At 45.8% G+C, this 22,500-nt stretch overlaps 1 protein-coding gene and 1 long non-coding RNA gene across 66 annotated transcripts in view; one reads left to right on the forward strand and one right to left on the reverse strand.

The window, feature by feature from the left end:
- Nucleotides 1-22,500, reverse strand: part of LOC127006888 (filamin-A-like) — a 243,233-nt gene that overhangs the window by 172,179 nt on the left and 48,554 nt on the right. For all 50 annotated transcript variants that reach the window (XR_007759807.1, XR_007759835.1, XR_007759833.1 and 47 more), the window contains exon 3: nucleotides 5,414-5,621. Coding sequence is in view for 4 of the 50 variants with exons in the window: in XM_050877225.1 (XP_050733182.1) it covers nucleotides 5,414-5,621 (208 nt within the window). In the remaining 46 variants the exon portion in view is untranslated. The remainder of the gene's footprint in view (nucleotides 1-5,413; nucleotides 5,622-22,500) is intronic.
- Nucleotides 11,829-19,383, forward strand: LOC127006892 (uncharacterized). 16 transcript variants are annotated; one of them, XR_007759852.1, is made up of 10 exons: nucleotides 11,829-12,020; nucleotides 13,001-13,069; nucleotides 13,208-13,690; nucleotides 13,827-13,895; nucleotides 15,673-16,017; nucleotides 16,087-16,707; nucleotides 16,846-17,190; nucleotides 17,260-17,328; nucleotides 17,398-17,466; nucleotides 17,536-19,383. It is a non-coding gene; the product is annotated as an uncharacterized LOC127006892 (long non-coding RNA). The 16 variants fall into 16 exon arrangements; XR_007759856.1 differs by having other exon boundaries at nucleotides 16,846-17,121; XR_007759855.1 differs by lacking the exon at nucleotides 17,398-17,466.

Here is a 22,500-nt window from a genome sequence, read left to right on the forward strand (position 1 = left end):
GAACAGTTGGAAAGTTTCATTTAGTGGGCGCAACATCTGTGGTCATATGCCGGAGAGAGACAGAAGGGGAAGGAATTATAGGAGAAGGGAACAGTTGGAAAGTTTTGTTTAGTCGGCGCAACATCTGTGGTCATATGCCGGAGAGAGACAGAAGGGGAAGGAATTATAGGAGAAGGGAACAGTTGGAAAGTTTCATTTAGTCGGCGCAACATCTGTGGTCATATCCCGGAGAGAGACAGGAGAGGAAGGAATTATAGGAGAAGGGAACAGTTGGAAAGTTTTGTTTAGTCGGCGCAACATCTGTGGTCATATGCCGGAGAGACAGAAGCAAGTTTAGGAACATCAAAAGAACATTAGAAGATCGAGAATATAACATAAGGACACAGGGACACAGGGACAGGACATGAAGGAGTGGTCATAAAAGGCAAATAACTCCTTAAATAACACACTTCCATGGTATTTAGGACACGAAGCAGGCTCATGGACATTAGTAGGACATAAGGAAGGAGAGATAAGGAAGAAAAAGGCGAATAACTACTTAATTAAATAACACTGATGGTATGATTATAAGACGCGGGGCGGGCTCATGGACATTAGATACAAGATGAAAGCCTTGTCAAATAGGTGTTCTTGGGCGGCGATATATCTTGTAATGCGACCTTTAATAAAAAATACCGCCCTCAGTGTATTTCAATTAGTATTCGTGTTCCTTGGAATTTGAAGTATATTCGTATCACACAACTCCTGTATTCACTCCATCCCTGATTTACATAGATGTACATAGGAATACCAACACACAGGCCTCTACTCTCACACTGAATGAAGGAAAGGGAGGAGAGGAAGGGAGGGATCAAGATGGATAAAGGAAGGAAAGGGAGAGGAGAGAAAGGTGGCGTGTGGGAGAGAAAGGGAGGGATGAAGAAGGGAGGGAGGGAGGGAGAGAGAGAGAGAGAAAGAGAGAAAGAGAGAGAGAGGCAGGATATGGAAGGTAGATAGTGGGAGAGAGAGAAGGAAATGATGTAAGAGAGAGAGAGAGAGAGAGAGAGAGAGAGAGAGAGAGAGAGAGAGAGAGAGAGAGAGAGAGAGAGAGAGAGAGAGAGAGAGATAGAGAGAATAGAGAGAATACTGTACTTACTAACATAATAACTCAAATATTATAGACAGATACAGACAAACAGAGAGAGAGAGAGAGAGAGAGAGAGAGAGAGAGAGAGAGAGAGAGAGAGAGAGATAGAGAATAGAGAATACTGTACTTACTAACATAATAACTCAAATATTATAAACAGATACAGACAAACAGAGAGAGAGAGAGAGAGAGAGAGAGAGAGAGAGAGAGAGAGAGAGAGAGAGAGAGAGAGAGAGAGAGAGAGAGAGAGAGAGAGAGAGACTGAACTTACTAACAAAATAACTCAAATATTATAGACAAATACAGACAAACAGAGAGAGAGAGAGAGAGAGAGAGAGAGAGAGAGAGAGAGAGAGAGAGAGAGAGAGAGAGAGAGAGAGACTGAACTTACTAACAAAATAACTCAAATATTATAGACAGATACAGACAAACAGAGAGAGAGAGAGAGAGAGAGAGAGAGAGAGAGAGAGAGAGAGAGAGAGAGAGAGAGAGAGAGAGAGAGAGAGAGAGAGAGAGAGAGAGAGACTGAACTTACTAAGAAAATAACTCAAATATTATAGACAAATACAGACAAACAGAGAGAGAGAGAGAGAGAGAGAGAGAGAGAGAGAGAGAGAGAGAGAGAGAGAGAGAGAGAGAGAGAGAGAGAGAGAGAATACTGTACTTACTAACATAATAACTCAAATATTATAGACAGATACAGACAAACAGAGAGAGAGAGAGAGAGAGAGAGAGAGAGAGAGAGAGAGAGAGAGAGAGAGAGAGAGAGAGAGAGAGAGAGAGAGAGAGAGAGAGAGAGAGAGACTGAACTTACTAACAAAATAACTCAAATATTATAGACAAATACAGACAAACAGAGAGAGAGAGAGAGAGAGAGAGAGAGAGAGAGAGAGAGAGAGAGAGAGAGAGAGAGAGAGAGAGAGAGAGAGTAATGTGTTTGAGTTGGTAATAATGAGTAAGGGAGAGTAATCTGTCAGGGAGTTTAAAACACCTCTGCAAGTTCGCAAGGTCGAGGTACCCCCGAATTTACAAAACACATCTGGGAGGTTTCGTATTTCTTTTCTCCCAGGGCTTTATTTTGCTCTCCAGCAGCTTAAGAATGATTTAACTTGCTGTTACTTAATTGTTAGTAGCTATTTTGACTTCTGATCTTAACCCGGTAGCAGCGACGGACCAAATTTGTGGCTTTACCGTGTAGCAGCGACGGGCCAAATTTGTGGCTTTACCGTGTAGCAGCGACGGGCCAAATTTGTGCCATGATATAACCCCCAAAAAATAGATGATACATAAACTGATCACAAATGCTTTGATATATATTATGAAATGGTTTGTGTGAGGGGTGATTTTTTCTCATTTTTCTCGCTTGGAGGGACCATTAAGAAACATGACCCCCGCCGCTACCACCACCACCGGGTTAAAACCTTACCAGCAAAGAGTAAATAATTTTTTTCCTACCAGCATGTACCGCATTTGGACATTTGGCTCCAAACGACAGCCAGTATTATTTTTTCCCGAAACAGAAAAGAGGAGCCGAGTTAAGTCAAAACAGTGCTTTCTCTGAGTCGCCGCCGGATGACAGCCAATACGGTCCATTGGCGTGGTGGGAAGCAGCGTTGCCAAACTGTCGTACTCTGAACATTGGCGTGGTGGGAAGCAGCGTTGCCAAACTGTCGTACTCTGAACATTGGCGTGGTAGGAAGCAGCGTTGCCAAACTGTCGTACTCTGAACATTGGCGTGGTAGGAAGCAGCGTTGCCAAACTGTCGTACTCTGAACATTGGCGTGGTAGGAAGCAGCGTTGCCAAACTGTCGTACTCTGAACATTGGCGTGGTAGGATGCAGCGTTGCCAAACTGTCGTACTCTGAACATTGGCGTGGTAGGATGCAGCGTTGCCAAACTGTCGTACTCTGAACATTGGCGTGGTGGGAAGCAGCGTTGCCAAACTGTCGTACTCTGAACATTGGCGTGGTAGGAAGCAGCGTTGCCAAACTGTCGTACTCTGAACATTGGCGTGGTAGGAAGCAGCGTTGCCAAACTGTCGTACTCTGAACATTGGCGTGGTGGGAAGCAGCGTTGCCAAACTGTCGTACTCTGAACATTGGCGTGGTAGGATGCAGCGTTGCCAAACTGTCGTACTCTGAACATTGGCGTGGTAGGAAGCAGCGTTGCCAAACTGTCGTACTCTGAACATTGGCGTGGTAGGAAGCAGCGTTGTCAAACTGTCGTACTCTGAACATTGGCGTGGTGGGAAGCAGCGTTGTCAAACTGTCGTACTCTGAACATTGGCGTGGTAGGAAGCAGCGTTGCCAAACTGTCGTACTCTGAACATTGGCGTGGTGGGAAGCAGCGTTGTTAAACTGTCGTACTCTGAACATTGGCGTGGTAGGAAGCAGCGTTGCCAAACTGTCGTACTCTGAACATTGGCGTGGTGGGAAGCAGCGTTGTCAAACTGTCGTACTCTGAACATTGGTGTGGTAGGAAGCAGCGTTGCCAAACTGTCGTACTCTGAACATTGGCGAGGTAGGAAGCAGCGTTGCCAAACTGTCGTACTCTGAACATTGGCGTGGCAGGAAGCAGCGTTGCCAAACTGTCGTACTCTGAACATTGGCGTGGTGGGAAGCAGCGTTGCCAAACTGTCGTACTCTGAACATTGGCGTGGTGGGAAGCAGCGTTGCCAAAATGTCGTACTCTGAACATTTGCGTGGTAGGAAGCAGCGTTGCCAAACTGTCGTACTCTGAACATTGGCGTGGTAGGATGCAGCGTTGCCAAACTGTCGTACTCTGAACATTGGCGTGGTAGGAAGCAGCGTTGCCAAACTGTCGTACTCTGAACATTGCATTTATCATTTTTAGGCCCGAAGACTGCCGCAACCACTTAAACAACGATAGAACATTAAAGTTAGCGTTAAAACTGTTATTTATTGATGCTTTTTGTGTTTTTTGCTAGAGTTACCGCTCAGAAGCTACGACAATGCAATGCGATGAGTACGATAATTTGGCGACGCTAGTAGGAAGCCGTATTTTGATGGGAAAACGGTACTTTTTTTTTTTTTTTTTTACAAATAAGGAGACAGTTCACGGGCGTAAAGAAAAATATGGGCGCTTGTTTCCTGTGTTTCCTCTTGTTAATTTAGGTTAGGCAAACAAGTTAGACAAATTGTTATAATTGTCAACGTTCTACTAAAATAAACATTAAAACAATATAGAAAAAAATTCCAAAAGCGAGAGATTTGGAGCTTCAATGGCCTTATCAATTGGAAATCTCTCTCTCTCTCTAATAAATCGTTTGCTTCTTAAAAATCCTAAATGAGTCCTCAAGTCTTTAATAAGCCCGCAAAAAAAGTCCTTTATCCTTAGAAGCCTTAAAATATCAAGGGGGGTGAGGGTGAGGGGAGGGAAGGGGAGGGGTCCTTAAAAATCCTTAGGTCCTTAAAACATCCTTGAAGAGTCCTTAACGATCCTTGAAGTCCTTAAAAAGTCCTTCAAGTCCTTAAAAATCCTTCAAGTCCTTAAAAAATCCTTCAAGTCCTTAAAAAATCCTTAAAAATCCATGTGACGTAAGGAGTGATTGCCGTCCTCAAAAAATCCTACTTCCTTGAAAAAATCCTCCAAGTCCTAAAAAGTCCTTATATCAAGTCTCTAGTCCTGAGAAATTCCTTAAATCCTAAAAAAATCTACTTAAAATATCCTTTCAAATCCTTAAAAATCAACGGGGGGGCGGGGGGGAGGAAGGGGAGTGATTGGAGTCCTTGAAAAATCCTTAAATCCTTACAAATCCTTAAAAATCACTGGAGGAGAGGAAAGGGGAGTGATTGGAGTCCTCGAAAAATCCTTAAATCCTTACAAATCCTTAAAAATCACTGGAGGGGAGGAAAGGAAATGAATAGGATCCTTGATAAATCCTTCGAAAGTCCTTAAAAATCCTTAAAAATCATTGGAGGGGAGGAAGAGGAGTGAATAGGATCCTTGAAAAATCCTCCTAAAATCCTTACAAATCCTGAAAAATCATTGGGGAATTGGGGAATTGGGTAAATAATCCTTGAAAAATCCTCCTAAACTCCTTACAAACCCTTAAATATCATTGGGGAAGGGGAGTAAATAATCCTTGAAAAATTCTCTCAAACTCCTTACAAATCCTTAAAAATCATTGGGGGAGGGGAGTAAATAATCCTTGAAAAATCCTCCTAAACTCCTTACAAATCCTAAAAATCATTGGGTTGAGTGGAGGAGTGACTGGCGAGACTCGTAAGCCAAGTCGCTGAGCCACCACTTCGACCCTCGGCCTACCTGCGGCACGCCCAGCCAGTTGTCGGCGAGGTTCATGGCCTCGGTGGCGTTGTTGAGAGCGTCGGCGGGGATCCAGTCCGGCCAATCGGGGCACATGCCGGGCGCCACGGAGTCCACGAGGGCCCCCACGGCGCGGCCATCGTTCCAGTCGTTGGTGAAGTTGGTAATGGGCAGGTCCGGCAGCTTGCTCTGGATCCAGTGCAGGAGCCTAGAAGGGAAGGAAAGGATCAGTGCCGGGGCTGGGGCGAACCTGACGCTCTCGTGAAGGTGACCAAGCTCACACTCGTGGTGCTTGTAATGAACCCGAGGAAGGCACCGTGACAGGGGGGAGGACAACGCTAAGAGGAAGACGGAGTTATGAGAGGCTATGAGAGGCTATGAGAAACACATAAGATAAACAAAATAACCAGTGAAGGACTCTGGAAGGAACGAAGGGACGGAAGGGTTATGAGAGGCTATGAGAAACACATAAGATAAACAAACAAAATAACCAGTGAAGGACTCTGGAAGGAACGAAGGGACGGAAGGGTTATGAGAGGCTATGAGAGGCTATGAGAAACACATAAGATAAACAAACAACAGAACCAGTGAAGGACTCTGGAAGGAACGAAGGGACGGAAGGGTTATGAGAGGCTGAGATAAAGCCTAGTCTAATATATGTGTGCTTGGGCGCCGACAAATTTAAGGATATGACCCTACGACTGGCGCACTATGAGGAAGATAAGACTACGAGAAAACTATGAGAAAGGCGGAACTAAAAGAAAGACTATGAGAAAGAAGTAAGAGAGAGAAAAAACAGATGACGGCAAGGTGGTCTGGATAACGTGAGGGAGTCTTGAAGAGGGACGAATAGGGAGAGGCTGCGGCGTTAGAAGTTACAGGAGAGAACGCAAAGAAAAGAAAGGATATTAACCTGGGAGAGAGGTGGAAATAGAAGGGATCAGGTTAAGGGAAGGGGAGAGAGAGGTCAGTTCTGTGTTGTTGATGCTGGGGAAGGCTGCAACACCACAAGGTAATACTAATTCAACACATGAGAAGACACACGACATCACGACACACATCAGCAGTGCTCTTGACCGCTTACAGAGTTTCCCTTCACCCCCAAAAAAGGCGCGTGGTCATATCTTTAAAGGTCTCTGCCCCCGACTACACACATTTGACTTGGCTTTCGTAGGAGTTTAGGGCATTTCCAGGGGTAGTTTTATGGCCCTGGTGGTAGTTTGACCCTTCCTCTGTACCGTGAACCTAAGAAACACACATTTGACTTGGATTTCGTAGGAGTTTGGGGCATTTCCAGGGGTAGTTTTGTGACCCTGGTGGTAGTTTGACCCTTCCTCTGTACCGTGAACCTAAGAAACACACATTTGACTTGGATTTCGTAGGAGTTTGGGGCATTTCCAGGGGTAGTTTTGTGACCCTGGTGGTAGTTTGACCCTTCCTCTGTACCATGAACCTATGAAACAAACATTTGACTTGGATTTCGTAGGAGTTTAAGGCATTTGCAGGGGTGGTTTTATGACCCTGGTGGTAGTTTGACCCTTCCTCTGTACCGTGAACCTAAGAAACATACATTTGACTTGGCTTTCGTAGGAGTTTAAGGCATTTGCAGGGGTAGTTTTATGACCCTGGTGGTAGTTTGACCCTTCCTCTGTACCGTGAACCTAAGAAACATACATTTGACTTGGATTTCGTAGGAGTTTAGGGCATTTCCAGGGGTAGTTTTATGACCCTGGTGGTAGTTTGACCCTTCCTCTGTACCGTGAACCTAAGAAACACACATTTGACTTGGCTTTCGTAGGAGTTTAGGGCATTTCCAGGGGTAGTTTTATGACCCTGGTGGTAGTTTGACCCTTCCTCTGTACCGTGAGCTTTAAGAAACTTTCATTAGAACACGGTTAGTCTTCCTCTTCCTCTTCCTCTTCCTTTTCCTCCTCCTCCTCTTCCTCCACCCTTCTTCCCCTTTTTTTTTTCTTTTTTTGTCTTATTCTTTCTCCTCTTCCTCTTCCACCCTTCTTCCCCTTTCTTTTTCCTTTCTTTTCGTCTTCCTCTTCCTCCTCCTCCTCCTCCTCGTCTTCCTCTATCTCTTCCTCCTCCTTCTCCTCCTACTCCTCCGCCTCTTCACCCTTCTTCTCCTTTCTCTTTTTTTTTCTTCTTCCTCTTCCTCGTCCTCGTCCTCCTCCTCCTCCTCCTCCTCTTCCTCTATCTCTTCCTTTATCTCCTCCTCCTCCTAGTTTTAACGTAGATAAATGTAAAGTAATGCACATAGGTGAAAAAAATCCTAACTTTAAATATCAGATTCAAGGACATGAGCTCAGCGAAGTAAAACAAGAAAAAGATCTTGGTGTCATTATCAGTAACACTCTTAAAATGAGTGATCAATGTTCTGCAGCGAGTAAAAAAGCCAATATGATGTTGAGATTAATCTCAAGAAACTTTGATTATAAATCACCCGAACTTATGAAGAGATTATATTTAGCATTTGTAAGACCACACCTAGAATACGCCGTTCAGTTCTGGTCACCGAACTATATCAAAGATCAAGTTTTGCTAGAAAGGATACAGCGACGAGCAACCAAACAAATTCCAGCGCTCCGAAACTTGCCATATGACGAGCGTTTAAAGCGTTTAGATATGTTTTCCCTAAAAAAGCGAAGGATAAGAGGGGACTTAATTGAAGTGTTCAAAATCCTTAATGGATTCGACATTAACCCAGATAGTCTATTTCAGAGAGACACCAACACAATAACACGCAGCAACGGTATGAAGTTAAAGGGAAATCGATGTAACACATTGGTGCGCAGAAGTGTTTTCAATAACAGAGTCGTCGATCACTGGAATAGACTCCCACCGTCAGTAGTTAGCGCACAGAGTATCAATAGCTTTAAGTCTTTTTTGGATAAGTACTTCAGGGATATAAGATTATACTGACCCTTTTTCGCATGTTTTCAGACAGATTGCAGCAAGACCTCAGCCTATATTCATATGATTCTCCCCCACAACCTAGATTGCAAGTAGCGAAAGTCAACAATAGAGTAAAGCAACAGTTAATGTCCGCATGACAGGTGGAGTGAGGTGTGGGTGCAGTAAGGTGACAGGTTACTGGTGCGTGCCTAGTACCGCCGGTAAAACGAGGATCAAGCCTCCACCTGTGCCCCTGAAGCTACACCTCACCCATCGTGGGTATTAGGGGGGATTCTGGGGCTGCCCTGTGTAGGCCACTCGTCCTCTTCCAGTCTCCCTGTATTTCTATGTTCTTATGTAATGATTAATGAAGTCATTTTCCCCCACAGCTTAGGTAACCAGTAGTGTAAGTCAAGGGTAGTAATTTCCTCTTATTTCTCTCTTTACTGTAAAATTTCCATGTCCCTTTCTTCCTTAAATGTACATGGTGTTCTCTTCTAACTATTTCCTGCCGGCACGTTGCCGGAGGGGGAGGTGGGTGGGGAGGAGCCTTCATCTATTCTGTCCTGTCCTGCCACACGTAGATTACTAGTAGTAGCGGTAGTAAACAGACACCCTCGCCATAGACCGATAGGTCTTCTGGTGTCTGTTCTTCCTGTGTATTCCTATGTATTCCTCCTCCTCCGCCTCTTCACCCTTCTTCTCCTTTCTCTTTTCTTTTCTTTTCGTCTTCCTCTTCCTCCTCCTCCTCCTCCTCCTCGTCTTCCTCTATCTCTTCCTCCTCCTCCTCCTCTTCCTCCTCTTCACCCTTCTTCCCCTTTATTTTTTCTTTATTTTCGTCTTCCTCTTCCTTCTCCTCCTCCTCCTCGTCTTCCTCTTCCTCTATCTCTTCCTTTATCTCCTCCTCCTCTTCTTCCTCCTCCTCTATCTCTTCTTCTTCCTTCTCCAGATCTCTTCTTCATCCTCCTCCTCCTCCTCCTTATAACATACCCGCTAACCCGGTACTTATTGTTGTTGTTGTTGTTGTTTCCAGCTTTACTCTTTCCCTTCCCTTCCCTTTGTTTGAGAGATTTTAACGGGCTCACAAAACCAAACTTCACGTGGGAGATTTCAACGGGATTACTAAACGCTGCAAACACTATTGACGCCCATACTCCAACCTTTCCCTAACTTCGTCTGTCTTGTCAACTATTTCCGGGTTCAAATGAGTGGTGTTTTAGGTTCACGGTACAGAGGAAGGGTCAAACTACCACCAGGGTCACAACACTACATCTGGAAATGCTCTAAACTCCTACGAAAGCCTTGTCAAATGTGTGTTTCTTAGGTTCACGGTACAGAGGAAGGGTCACACTACCACCAGGGTCACAACACCACCTCTAGAAATGCTCTAAACTCCAATGAAAGCCTTGTCAAATGTGTGTTTCTTAGGTTCACGGTACAGAGGAAGGGTCAAACTACCACCAGGGTCACAAAACAACACATGGAAATGCTCTAAACTCCTACGAAAGCCTTGTCAAATGTGTGTTTCTTAGGTTCACGGTACAGAGGAAGGGTCACACTACCACCAGGGTCACAACACTACCCCTGGAAATGCTCTAAACTCCTACGAAAGCCTTGTCAAATGTGTGTTTCTTAGGTTCACGGTACAGAGGAAGGGTCAAACTACCACCAGGGTCATAAAACTACTGCTGGAAATGCTTTAAACTCCTACGAAAACCTTGTCAAATGTGTTTCTTAGGTTCACGGTACAGAGGAAGGGGCAAACTACCACCAGGGTCACAACACTACCCCTGGAAATGCTTTAAACTCCTACGAAAGCCTTGTCAAATGTGTTTCTTAGGTTCACGGTACAGAGGAAGGGGCAAACTACAACCAGAGTCATAAAACTACTACTGGAAATGCTTTAAACTCCTACGAAAGCCTTGTCAAATGTGTTTCTTAGGTTCACGGTACAGAGGAAGGGTCACACTACCACCAGGGTCATAAAACTACTACTGGAAATGCTCTAAAAACTCCTATGAAAGCCTTGTCAAATGTGTGTTTCTTACGTTCACAGTACAGAGGAAGGGTCAAACTACCACCAGGGTCACAAAACAACCCCTGGAAATGCTCTAAAACCTCCCATGAAAGCCTTGCCAAATATGTTCAAGACTTTGGACCTATGCTTCTTTAAGTCTTTATAAGCAAAATCCAGGACCCACTCATACCCCTTCCCTCCCTCCCCTCTCCTTCATTACTAGGGGACACGACACTCGCGGCCTGATCAGCATCAACACGCCACAAGGAAGCAAAGAAGCCGCTATTTGTCTTTAAAGCCTTTGACATCCTGGTCCAGCGTGGCTTCGGAGTCGTGTCTTGAGTGTGTGAAGAGAAAGGGAAAGGGTGTCGAGGGAGGCGTTAGCGGCATGGCTATGAGGCGTGAACGGGGAATTTAAAGTAGTAGTAGTAGTAGTAGTAGTAGTAGTAGTAGTAGTAGTAGTAGTAGTAGTAGTAGTAGTAGTAGTAGTAGAGAGAGAGAGAGAGAGAGAGAGAGAGAGAGAGAGAGAGAGAGAGAGAGAGAGACAGAGAGAGAGACAGAGACAGACAGAGACAGACAGACAGAGAGAGAGAGAGAGAGAGAGAGAGAGAGAGAGAGAGAGAGAGAGAGAGAGACCTGACATGCCCGGGCTTCTGGAATGCGATTTGACGCGTGAAATGCTGTCAAGGTGTCAAAGTGGAATGGCGGGCTGACAAGATAAGGAGGGAAGGAGCGTGTAAGTGGAATGTGGAATGTGGAATGAAGGAGGAGGAAGAGGAGGAGGAGGAGGAGGAGGAGGAGGTAGGGAAAGAATATAAGGAGGAAGGGAAAGGGAGGAGAGAGAAGAGGAGGGAAGAGGTAAGGCTGGGAGGATAAGGAGGAGGAGGAGGAGGAGGAGGAGGAGATTGAGAACAGAGGAAAACGAGGAGGAGGAGGAGGAGGAGGAGGTAGGGAAAGAATATAAGGAGGAAGGGAAAGGGAGGAGAGAGAAGAGGAGGGAAGAGGTAAGGCTGGGAGGATAAGGAGGAGGAGGAGGAGGAAGAGATTGAGAACAGAGGAGAACGAGGAGGAAGAGAAGGAGGAGGAGGTGGAAGAAGTAGAAAAAAAATAGTGAAAGTAGAACAAGAGGAAGACGAAGAAGGAAGACAAAAAGAAAAAGGAGGAAAAGGAGGAGGAGGAGGAGGTGAAGGAGGAGGAGGTGGAGGAGGAGGAGGAGAAGGGGAGGGAAGCACCTAGGAGTAACCGCGGTCCGCCCTCATAATCCAAAAAAGGCTTCATGGCGGGCTGTCTGGGTCATTCATGTGTGTGTGTGTGTGTGTGTGTGTGTCCCGCCCTGAGACACTCCCTATTCGGCGCGGCACTATTCACACACACACACACACACACACACACACATTTGGTAAGGCTTTGGTGGAGGTTGTGTTGGTAGTGTTTCCATGGGTAGTGTTATGAGCCTGATGATAGTTTGACAAGGCTTTGGTGGAGGTGTTGGTAGTATTTCCATGGATAGTGTTATGAGTCTAGTGATAGTTTGACAAGGCTTTGGTAGAGGTTGTGTTAGTAGTGTTTCCATGGGTAGTGTTATGAGCCTGGTGATAGTTTGACAAGGCTTTGGTGGAGGTTGTGTTAGTAGTGTTTCCATGGGTAGTGTTATGAGCCTGGTGATAGTTTGACAAGGCTTTGGTAGAGGTTGTGTTAGTAGTATTTCCATGGGTAGTATTATGAGCCTGGTGATAGTTTGACAAGGCTTTGGTGGAGGTTGTGTTAGTAGTGTTTCCATGGGTAGTGTTATGAGCCTGGTGATAGTTTGACAAGGCTTTGGTGGAGGTTGTGTTAGTAGTGTTTCTATGGGCAGTGTTATGAGCCTGGTGATACTTTGACAAGGCTTTGGTGGAGGTTGTGTTAGTAGTGTTTCTATGGGCAGTGTTACGAGCCTGGTGATAGTTTGACAAGGCTTTGGTGGAGGTTGTGTTAGTAGTGTTTCCATGGGTAGTGTTATGAGCCTGGTGATTTTTTTTTTTTTTTTTTTTTACGTTGTTGCCTATTGCGCCGGTAGGCATCTTCCCGGTGGGGCCTGATGGTCGGCCCAAGGCTTCTTCCAGGTGGGGCCTGATGGTCGGCCCAGCCCGTTCTGGCGCAGGCGAGTGTTTATAGTGGCGCCATCTTGCATTGGCTCATGCTGCCCCCCGGAACTCGTTCTTGATTCGCTTGGACGGCTTCCTCTAGAGTCCGGGTTGATGGGTGGTCTTCAGGACAGCATGTGGGTAGTTTTAAGCCACTCGGCGGTGACTGAAAAATCCGAGTGGTAGCGTGAGGATTCGAACCCGCGTCGTCCATCACGCGGCGAATGTGGGTCCAGTACGCTATCACTTCGGCCACCGCCTACCCCAAAATTGGAGGAAAGGAGAGAAGGAGGGAGAGGTATGGAGGGGCAGGAGGGAGGAAGTGCGTGTGTGTGTGTGTGTGTGTGTGTGTGTGTGATAACCCGCCTCTTATCCTGCACGCACACCAGACCAGGCCAGGAACGCGTACTGGACGAGAACTTGCTGCGCCGGTTAGGGAGATACAGGTTCTGCCGGGGTCCCGTTCGGCTGTTTACCTGTTTACGAAGGAGAGACAGGCCAAGAATATAAACTAGAGAAAACACTTGCGACAAGGCTTTGGTGGAGGTTGTGTTAGTAGTATTTCCATGGGTAGTGTTATGAGCCTGGTGATAGTTTGACAAGGCTTTGGTAGAGGTTGTGTTAGTAGTATTTCCATGGGCAGTGTTATGAGCCTGGTGATAGTTTGACAAGGCTTTGTTGGAGGTTGTGTTAGTAGTATTTCCATGGGCAGTGTTATGAGCCTGGTGATAGTTTGACAAGGCATTGGTGGAGGTTGTGTTAGTAGTATTTTCATGGGTAGTGTTATGAGCCTGGTGATAGTTTGACAAGGCTTTGGTAGAGGTTGTGTTAGTAGTGTTTCCATGGGTAGTGTTATGAGCCTGGTGATAGTTTGACAAGGCTTTGGTGGAGGTTGTGTTAGTAGTATTTCCATGGGTAGTGTTATGAGCCTGGTGATAGTTTGACAAGGCTTTGGTGGAGGTTGTGTTAGTAGTATTTCCATGGGTAGTGTTATGAGCCTGGTGATAGTTTGACAAGGCTTTGGTGGAGGTTGTGTTAGAAGTATTTCCATGGGTAGTGTTATGAGCCTGGTGATAGTTTGACAAGGCTTTGGTGGAGGTTGTGTTAGAAGTATTTCCATGGGTAGTGTTATGAGCCTGGTGATAGTTTGACAAGGCTTTGGTAGAGGTTGTGTTAGTAGTATTTCCATGGGTAGTGTTATGAGCCTGGTGATAGTTTGACAAGGCTTTGGTGGATGTTGTGTTAGTAGTGTTTCCATGGATAGTGTTATGAGCCTGGTGATAGTTTGACAAGGCTTTGGTGGAATGTGTTAGTAGTGTTTCCATGGGTAGTGTTATGAGCCTGGTGATAGTTTGACAAGGCTTTGGTGGAGGTTGTGTTAGTAGTGTTTCCATGGGTAGTGTTATGAGCCTGGTGATAGTTTGACAAGGCTTTGGTGGAGGTTGTGTTGGTAGTATTTCTATGGGCATCAAGTCGCAAGTGTTTTCTCTAGTTTATATTCTTGGCCTGTCTCTCCTTCGTAAACAGGTAAACAGCCGAACGGGACCCCGGCAGAACCTGAATCTCCCTAACCGGCGCAGCAAGTTCTCGTCCAGTACGCGTTCCTGGCCTGGTCTGGTGTGCGTGCAGGATAAGTGGGGGGTTATCACACACACACACACACACACACACACACACACACTTCCTCCCTCCTGCCCCTCCATACCTCTCCCTCCTTCTCTCCTTTCCTCCAATTTTGCCCACCTATATCTCTTTCCTCCCCTCCCTCCTTTCTCTCCCTCTCTCCCTTCCCTCCCTTTACTCCTGTTTCTCTCCCCTCCCCTTCCTCCTTTCTCTCCCTCTCTCCCTTCCCTCCCTTTACTCCTGTTTCTCTCCCCTCCCCTTCCTCCTTTCTCTCCCTCTCTCCCTTCCCTCCTGTTTCTCTCCCCTCCCCTTCTTCCTTTCTCTCCCTCTGTCCCTTCCCTCCCTTTCCTCCTGTTTCTCTCCCCTCCCCTTCCTCCTTTCTCTCCCTCTCTCCCTTCCCTCCCTTTCCTCCTGTTTCTCTCCCTTCCCTCTCTTTCCTCCTGTTTCTCTCCCTCTCTCCCCTCTCCCTTTCCTCCTGTTTCTCTCCCCTCCCCTCCTTCCTTTCTCTCCTCTCTCCTTCCCTCCTTTCCCTCCTGTTTCTCTCCCTCCTTCCTCCTTTCTCTCCTCTCCCTTCCCTCCTGTTCTCTCCCTCCCTTCCTCCTTTCTCTCCCTCTCTCCTTCCCTCCTTTCTCTCCCCTCCCCTTCCTCCTTTCTCTCCTTCCCTCCCTTCCCTCCTCCTGTTTCTCCCTCCCTCCTCCTTCCTCTCTCCTCTCTCCCTTCCCTCCTGTTTCTCTCCCCTTCCTCCTTTCTCTCCCTCTCTCCCTTCCCTCCCTTTCCTCCTGTTTCTCTCCCCTCCCCTCCTTCCTTTCTCTCCCTCTCTCCCTTCCCTCTTCTTCCTCCTGTTTTTCTCTCCTCTACCGTCCAGTTTCCTAATGCAAGAGTTCACCAGCATCTTCACTCTTTCGTCCCATAGCTTTTATTCGTATTTATTTCTTCATTAAACTCCTATACCGTCCAACTTTCTAATGCAAGAGTTAACCAGCACCTTCACCCCTTCGCCCCCTGTCAGTGCTCGCCTCGGCTCGCCGCCTGGTAATGACGGGAACAGAGCACTGGGAGGTGTTCTGGGCGCGTGTGCTAACTTGTGTGGGTCTCCTAATAGTGGGTTGACCGCCAGCCTGGAGCGACCCTGGGTACCATTACCAACTCAAGGCCTTCTCTCCTCCTCTCCCTCCCCTCCTCAAGGCCTCCTCCTCTCCTTCCTTCCTTCCCTGCCCTGCCTCCCCCTTCAGTCCCGTTTCTCACGCACTCTATATATCCTTTCTTCAACCAAGGACGCTGGAGGCTGGCTGAGTGGTTGTCTACTTTTAAACCCGTATTCCTACCTGTATTGGCGCTTCTGTGAGCCTGAATGGAGCCTTTCGTAGAAGTTGCTGTGTGTTTTAAAGACTTTTGTGACCCCCAGTGATAGTTTTACACGATTTCTGCAGCTAGATGGGACTCTCAGCCATGAAAATCCGTTTAATCTTTCTGTGGCCTTGTAAGATATTGTTGTAATGGGAGATTGTGACGCTTATAACTGTGAACCGAAGCCGAGCAGCGAGGACAACTTTACTAAAACCTCTTAAATATTTCGGGGCAAGGCTTTGGTGGAGGTTGTGTTAGTAGTGTTTCCATGGGTAGTGTTATGAGCCTGGTGATAGTTTGACAAGGCTTTGGTGGAGGTTGTGTTAGTAGTGTTTCCATGGGTAGTGTTATGAGCCTGGTGATAGTTTGACAAGGCTTTGGTGGAGGTTGTGTTGGTAGTGTTTCCATGGGTAGTGTTATGAGCCTGGTGATAGTTTGACAAGGCTTTGGTGGAGGTTGTGTTAGTAGTGTTTCCATGGGTAGTGTTATGAGCCTGGTGATAGTTTGACAAGGCTTTGGTGGAGGTTGTGTTAGTAGTGTTTCCATGGGTAGTGTTATGAGCCTGGTGATAGTTTGACAAGGCTTTGGTAGAGGTTGTGTTGGTAGTGTTTCCATGGGTAGTGTTATGAGCCTGGTGATAGTTTGACGAGGCTTTGGTGGAGGTTGTGTTAGTAGTGTTTCCATGGGTAGTGTTATGAGCCTGGTGATAGTTTGACAAGGCTTTGGTGGAGGTTGTGTTAGTAGTGTTTCCATGGGTAGTGTTATGAGCCTGGTGATAGTTTGACAAGGCTTTGGTGGAGGTTGTGTTAGTAGTGTTTCCATGGGTAGTGTTATGAGCCTGGTGATAGTTTGACAAGGCTTTGGTGGAGGTTGTGTTAGTAGTGTTTCCATGGGTAGTGTTATGAGCCTGGTGATAGTTTGACAAGGCTTTGGTGGAGGTTGTGTTAGTAGTGTTTCCATGGGTAGTGTTATGAGCCTAGTGATAGTTTGACAAGGCTTTGGTAGAGGTTGTGTTAGTAGTGTTTCCATGGGTAGTGTTATGAGCCTGGTGATAGTTTGACAAGGCTTTGGTAGAGGTTGTGTTAGTAGTATTTCCATGGGTAGTGTTATGAGCCTGGTGATAGTTTGACAAGGCTTTGGTGGAGGTTGTGTTAGTAGTGTTTCCATGGGTAGTGTTATGAGCCTGGTGATAGTTTGACAAGGCTTTGGTGGAGGTTGTGTTAGTAGTGTTTCCATGGGTAGTGTTATGAGCCTGGTGATAGTTTGACAAGGCTTTGGTGGAGGTTGTGTTGGTAGTGTTTCCATGGGTAGTGTTATGAGCCTGGTGATAGTTTGACAAGGATTTAGTAGAGGTTGTGTTAGTAGTATTTCCATGGGTAGTGTTATGAGCCTGGTGATAGTTTGACAAGGCTTTGGTGGAGGTTGTGTTAGTAGTGTTTCCATGGGTAGTGTTATGAGCCTGGTGATAGTTTGACAAGGCTTTGGTGGAGGTTGTGTTAGTAGTGTTTCCATGGGTAGTGTTATGAGCCTGGTGATAGTTTGACAAGGCTTTGGTGGAGGTTGTGTTGGTAGTGTTTCCATGGGTAGTGTTATGAGCCTGGTGATAGTTTGACAAGGCTTTGGTAGAGGTTGTGTTAGTAGTGTTTCCATGGGTAGTGTTATGAGCCTGGTGATAGTTTGACAAGGCTTTGGTGGAGGTTGTGTTAGTAGTGTTTCCATGGGTAGTGTTATGAGCCTGGTGATAGTTTGACAAGGCTTTGGTAGAGGTTGTGTTGGTAGTGTTTCCATGGGTAGTGTTATGAGCCTAGTGATAGTTTGACAAGGCTTTGGTAGAGGTTGTGTTAGTAGTGTTTCCATGGGTAGTGTTATGAGCCTGGTGATAGTTTGACAAGGCTTTGGTGGAGGTTGTGTTGGTAGTGTTTCCATGGGTAGTGTTATGAGCCTAGTGATAGTTTGACAAGGCTTTGGTAGAGGTTGTGTTAGTAGTGTTTCCATGGGTAGTGTTATGAGCCTGGTGATAGTTTGACAAGGCTTTGGTGGAGGTTGTGTTGGTAGTGTTTCCATGGGTAGTGTTATGAGCCTAGTGATAGTTTGACAAGGCTTTGGTAGAGGTTGTGTTAGTAGTGTTTCCATGGGTAGTGTTATGAGCCTAGTGATAGTTAGACAAGGCTTTGCACCATGGACGGGAAAACTTATGAGAACCCGAGTCATCCCCTCCGTGAACTTTGGCAAGAGTTGTGAGAGCCGAAAACGTTTACGAATACGGGACAAACGTTTCTATGGGGGCGAAAATCATTTAGGAGGCAGCCACTGGTTTCTGAGTTGGTATAAGTGGCAGCTTCAGTACGGGAGAGCCTGCAACCCCGCCACCACACAGACAGACACACAAAGACTACAAAAGGAACATTAGCCCATCACGAGGGAACAATGGGGGGCGTTGGGAGGTGTTGCCACGAGTGTTGGGTAGAGGGGAACACTGTGCTTGTCCGTAGTGTTGCCTGTGGCTCCACCAAGCGTTCATTTTTCAACTCTTCTTCCTGTCTATATTAGTAAGACCCCAAGGCTACAGGGAAGATTAACCGGGTCTTCATGGGGGTGATATTCCCGTCAGTAAGCAGAGGTCGTGTAAAACTATCACCAGTATCACTAAACCAAAATCTATATACACCAAGTCAAGTCCTACGCAGGTTTGTGGGAGGAGACATGGCCGAGGCGTGGCTTATGCGTGACACTGCTTGGAGCCAAACTAGAGAATGTAGAAACAGGGATTTAGAGAAAACGAGGAAAGGCGGACTAATTCAAATCAATCACTTCAACATGCCCTCCCTCACACCCCACACCGCCGTTTGTATAGGCATTGGAATTACAGTCACGCAATAGCACAATAAAAAGGCATATTTTTTCGTCAGTGGCTTGCCTGAACGCGCTGTGAAAGAAGGCGAGAATGCACATCCAGAGTGCACACACGGACCCAACTTTAGTCACCCTTGAACTGGTGGGTATTTTTTTTTTTTTTGCTGAAAGTGACGTCATCCCGCTGCTCCGCCCCCAAACTGCCCCCTGCGCGTACCGGTCGCAGTTTTGAAGCAGAGTGACTTGACTTGGTATATATAGACTTGGAGTAAGATTGATGTGTGAAACGTGTCTGGAACGTGTTTACATGAGTCTAGAGGGCAACACTGAACCAAATCTTAACGATGCCTGTCTCTCTAGCGTTCATTTTCCAACTCTTCTTTCTGTCTATATTAGTAAGAGCGATGTGTGTGTAAGGTGTCTAGGAGGTGTTTAAATGAGTGTAGAGGGCAAAGCTGTACCTGGCCTGTGTCTATCTAGCGTTCATTTCTCTTAACTTATTTCTTGCAATCTATTTTTGGTTTTGTATTGTTTTCCTTATCTTCTTTTTCCATTTCCCTGTCTCTGTTATCATCTATGGCCTAAGCTTCACTGTATATCTCCTCTCTTCGCTCGCATCTAAAGCCCCGTTCACATGTGCTGACTCTGGGCCACGACTACCCACGACTCTAGGTGTACACGAGGTCTTAAGCCCAGTTCACACTGTTCCACTCTGGGCCACGACTACCCACGACTCTAGGTGTACACGAGGTCTTGGGTGTTGATGTGAAAGGGTCGGGCATGTCTTGAAAGAGGTCTTGAGACTGTTGCCGATTGATGCGCCGACGTCGTGACGGGAGTCTGGAGTCGTGAGAGTTAGCACGACATGCTGGCAACTAGTTGGCCGAATGTCCCAGACAGTCGGCAAGACACCAAGGGTAGTATTATAAAACATTTCGTCGCCCACGAACACACATTTGACAAGGCTTTCGTGGGAGTTGTGAGCATTTCCGAGAGTAGTTTTATGCTCCTGGTGGTAGTGTGACCCTTCCTCTGTACCATGAACCTAAGGAAACACACATTTGACAAGGCTTTCGTAGGAGTTGTGGGCATTTCCAGGAATAGTTTTATGATTACCATTATTTTATTATTATTATTACTATTATTATTATTATTATTATTATTATTATTATTATCATTATTATTATTAGCATCGGCATATAGAAGTAGTTGTAGTAGTAGTAGTAGTAGTAGTAGTAGTAGTAGTAGTAGTAGTAGTAGTAGTAGTAGTAGTAGTAGTAGTAGTAGTAGTAGTAGTAGTAGTAGTAGTAGTAGTAGTAGTAGTAGTAGTAGTAGTAGAAGCATAATAATAATGATAATAATAATAATAATAATAATAATAATAATAATAATAATAATAATAATAATAATAATAATAATAATAATAATAATAATAATAATAATAATAATAATAATAATAATAATAAAAAGAAGAAGAAGAAGAAGAAGAAGAAGAAGAAAATGCATTGGAAGAGAAACTAGCAATAAGAAGAGGAGGAGGAGGAGGAGGAGGAAGAAGTTAAAGAAGGGTTTTAGAGGATGAACAAACCGCAACTCTCTCTCTCTCTCTCTCTCTCTCTCTCTCTCTCTCTCTCTCTCTCTCTCTCTCTGATGCTTCGTCATTTCCTTCCTTCCTTCCTTCCTTCTTTCCCTTTGTTTCTTTTTTCCTTCCCTTTCATCTCTCCTTTATTTCTTTCCCTCCTTCCTTCCTTCCTTCCCTCCTCCTTTCTTCTTTCCTTCCTTCCTTCCTTCCCTCTTTCTTCTTTCCTTCCTTTCTTCCTTCCCTCCTCCTTCCTTGACTCCCTCCTCCTTCCTTCCTTCCTTCCTTCCTTCCTTCCTTCCTTCCCTCCTCCTTCCTTCCTTCCCTCCTCCTTCCTTCCTTCCTTCCTTCCTTCCTTCCTCCTTCCCCCTTCCCTCCTCCTTCCTTCCTTCCCTCCTCCTTCCTTCTTTCTTCTTTCCTTCCTTCCTTCCTTCCCTCCTCTTTCCTTCCCTTCCCTCCTCCTTCCTTCCTTCCTTCCTTCCTTCCTTCCTTTCTGATTATTTCCTTTTTTTCCTTAATTATCAGCTTTCTTTTTTCTTCCTTCCTACCTTCCTTCCTTCCTTTCCCTCTTTTCTCTCTTCCTTTCTTTCTTTGTCACCACGAGAGAGAGAGAGAGAGAGATTTACATAGATTTACATAGAAAATCAGACCACACAGACCCCATGGTCCAGACTTGGTGGTCTGTCCTTAAACCTAAGTGATTTTACATTAATCAGAAGACTCCAAAACGTTGCATTTCTACTTTAGTTGATATTAAGTTGAAGGAAGTGACGGTCGAGCTTATTTTTGAAGGAGTCAATCGTGTTACACTGGACCACTGACGGTGGAAGCTTATTCCATTCTCGCACTACAACGTTGGTGAAGAAAAATTTGGTGCAGTCTGAATTTACTTGTCTACATCTGAGTTTTACGCCATTGTTCCTCGTGCGCAAAGTGTCATCGATCATAAACAATGTTGATCTGTCTACATTCGTGAAACCATTAAGTATTTTAAAACATTCGATCAGTTTTCCTCGGAGGCGACGTTTCTCAAGAGAGAACATGTTAAGGGTAGAAAGCCTTTCTTCGTAGGATTTGTTGCGCAAGGAAGGGATCATTTTCGTTGCCCGACGCTGAACACCTTCTAATTTAGCAATATCCTTTGCATGGTGGGGAGACCAAAACTGTACCGCATATTCCAAGTGGGGTCTGACTAAACTGTTGTAGAGCCGGAGTATTACATCTTTATTCTTGAATACAAAGTTTCTTTTAATGAAGCCCAACATTCTGTTCGCTTGATTTGCTGCATCGATGCATTGCTGTGAGAATTTGAGGTTTGACGCGATTTTGACCCCCAAGTCCTTGACGCATTGAACGCTTTTGAGTTTAACGCCGCGCATTTCGTATTCGAACTTTTTAGTCCTCGTTCCAACTTGAAGGACCTGGCACTTGTCTACGTTAAAGGGCATCTCCCATCTATCCGACCAAGCTGAAATTTTGTGCAAATCCTCTTGGAGGCTTTGCCTGTCTTCGTCAGTGAGAACCGAGTTGCCAATCTTTGTGTCGTCTGCAAATTTACTAATGCGGTTATTGAGTCCAACATCCACGTCGTTGATGTAAATAATGAAGAGCACTGGGCCAAGGACCGAGCCCTGAGGGACGCCACTAGTGACAGGCGCCCACTCTGAGTTAAATCCGTCGATCACTACTCTTTGTTGTCTGTTGCTCAACCAATTCGCGATCCATTGGTTTACTTGACCGTCAATACCTACGGGTATTGAGAGAGAGAGAGAGAGAGGTATTTACATTAATCATTTGTTTGTTAACTCTCTCCCCTTTCTTTCATAATCTCCCCTTCCCTTCCCTCCCCTCCCCTCCCCTCCCCTCCCCTTCCCTTCCCTCCCCTCCTCTCTCCCTTTCCTTTCTTTACTCCTCCTCCCTTCCTTACCCCTCCCCTCCCCTCTTCCCTCCCCTCATCCACCCCTCCCCTCCCCTCCCCTCCCCCAAGAATACCTATTCGACAAGGCTTTCGTAGGAGTTTAGGGCATTTCCAGGAGTAGTTTTATGACCCTGGTGGTATTTTGACCCTTCCTCTGTACCATGAACCTAAGAAACACACATTTGACAAGGCTTTCCTATGAGTTGTGGGCATTTCCAGTAATAGTTTTATGACCCTGGTGGTAGTCTGACCCTTCTTCTGTACCGTGAACCTAAGGAAACACACATTTGACAAGGCTTTCCTAGGACTTGTGGGGGCATTTCCAGGAGTAGTTTTATGACCCTAGTAGTGGTGTGACCCTTCCTCTGTACCGTGAACCTAAGAAACACACATTTGACAAGGCTTTCCTATGAGTTGTGGGCATTTCCAGTAATAGTTTTATGACCCTGGTGGTAGTTTGACCCTTCCTCTGTACCATGAACCTAAGGAAACACACATTTGACAAGGCTTTCGTAGGAGTTGTGGGCATTTCCAGTAATAGTTTTATGACCCTGGTGGTAGTCTGACCCTTCTTCTGTACCGTGAACCTAAGGAAACACACATTTGACAAGGCTTTCCTAGGACTTGTGGGGGCATTTCCAGGAGTAGTTTTATGACCCTAGTAGTGGTGTGACCCTTCCTCTGTACCGTGAACCTAAGGAAACACACATTTGACAAGGCTTTCGT

Source organism: Eriocheir sinensis, chromosome 34, assembly GCF_024679095.1.
Source record: "Eriocheir sinensis breed Jianghai 21 chromosome 34, ASM2467909v1, whole genome shotgun sequence".
Lineage (NCBI taxonomy): Eukaryota > Metazoa > Arthropoda > Malacostraca > Decapoda > Varunidae > Eriocheir > Eriocheir sinensis.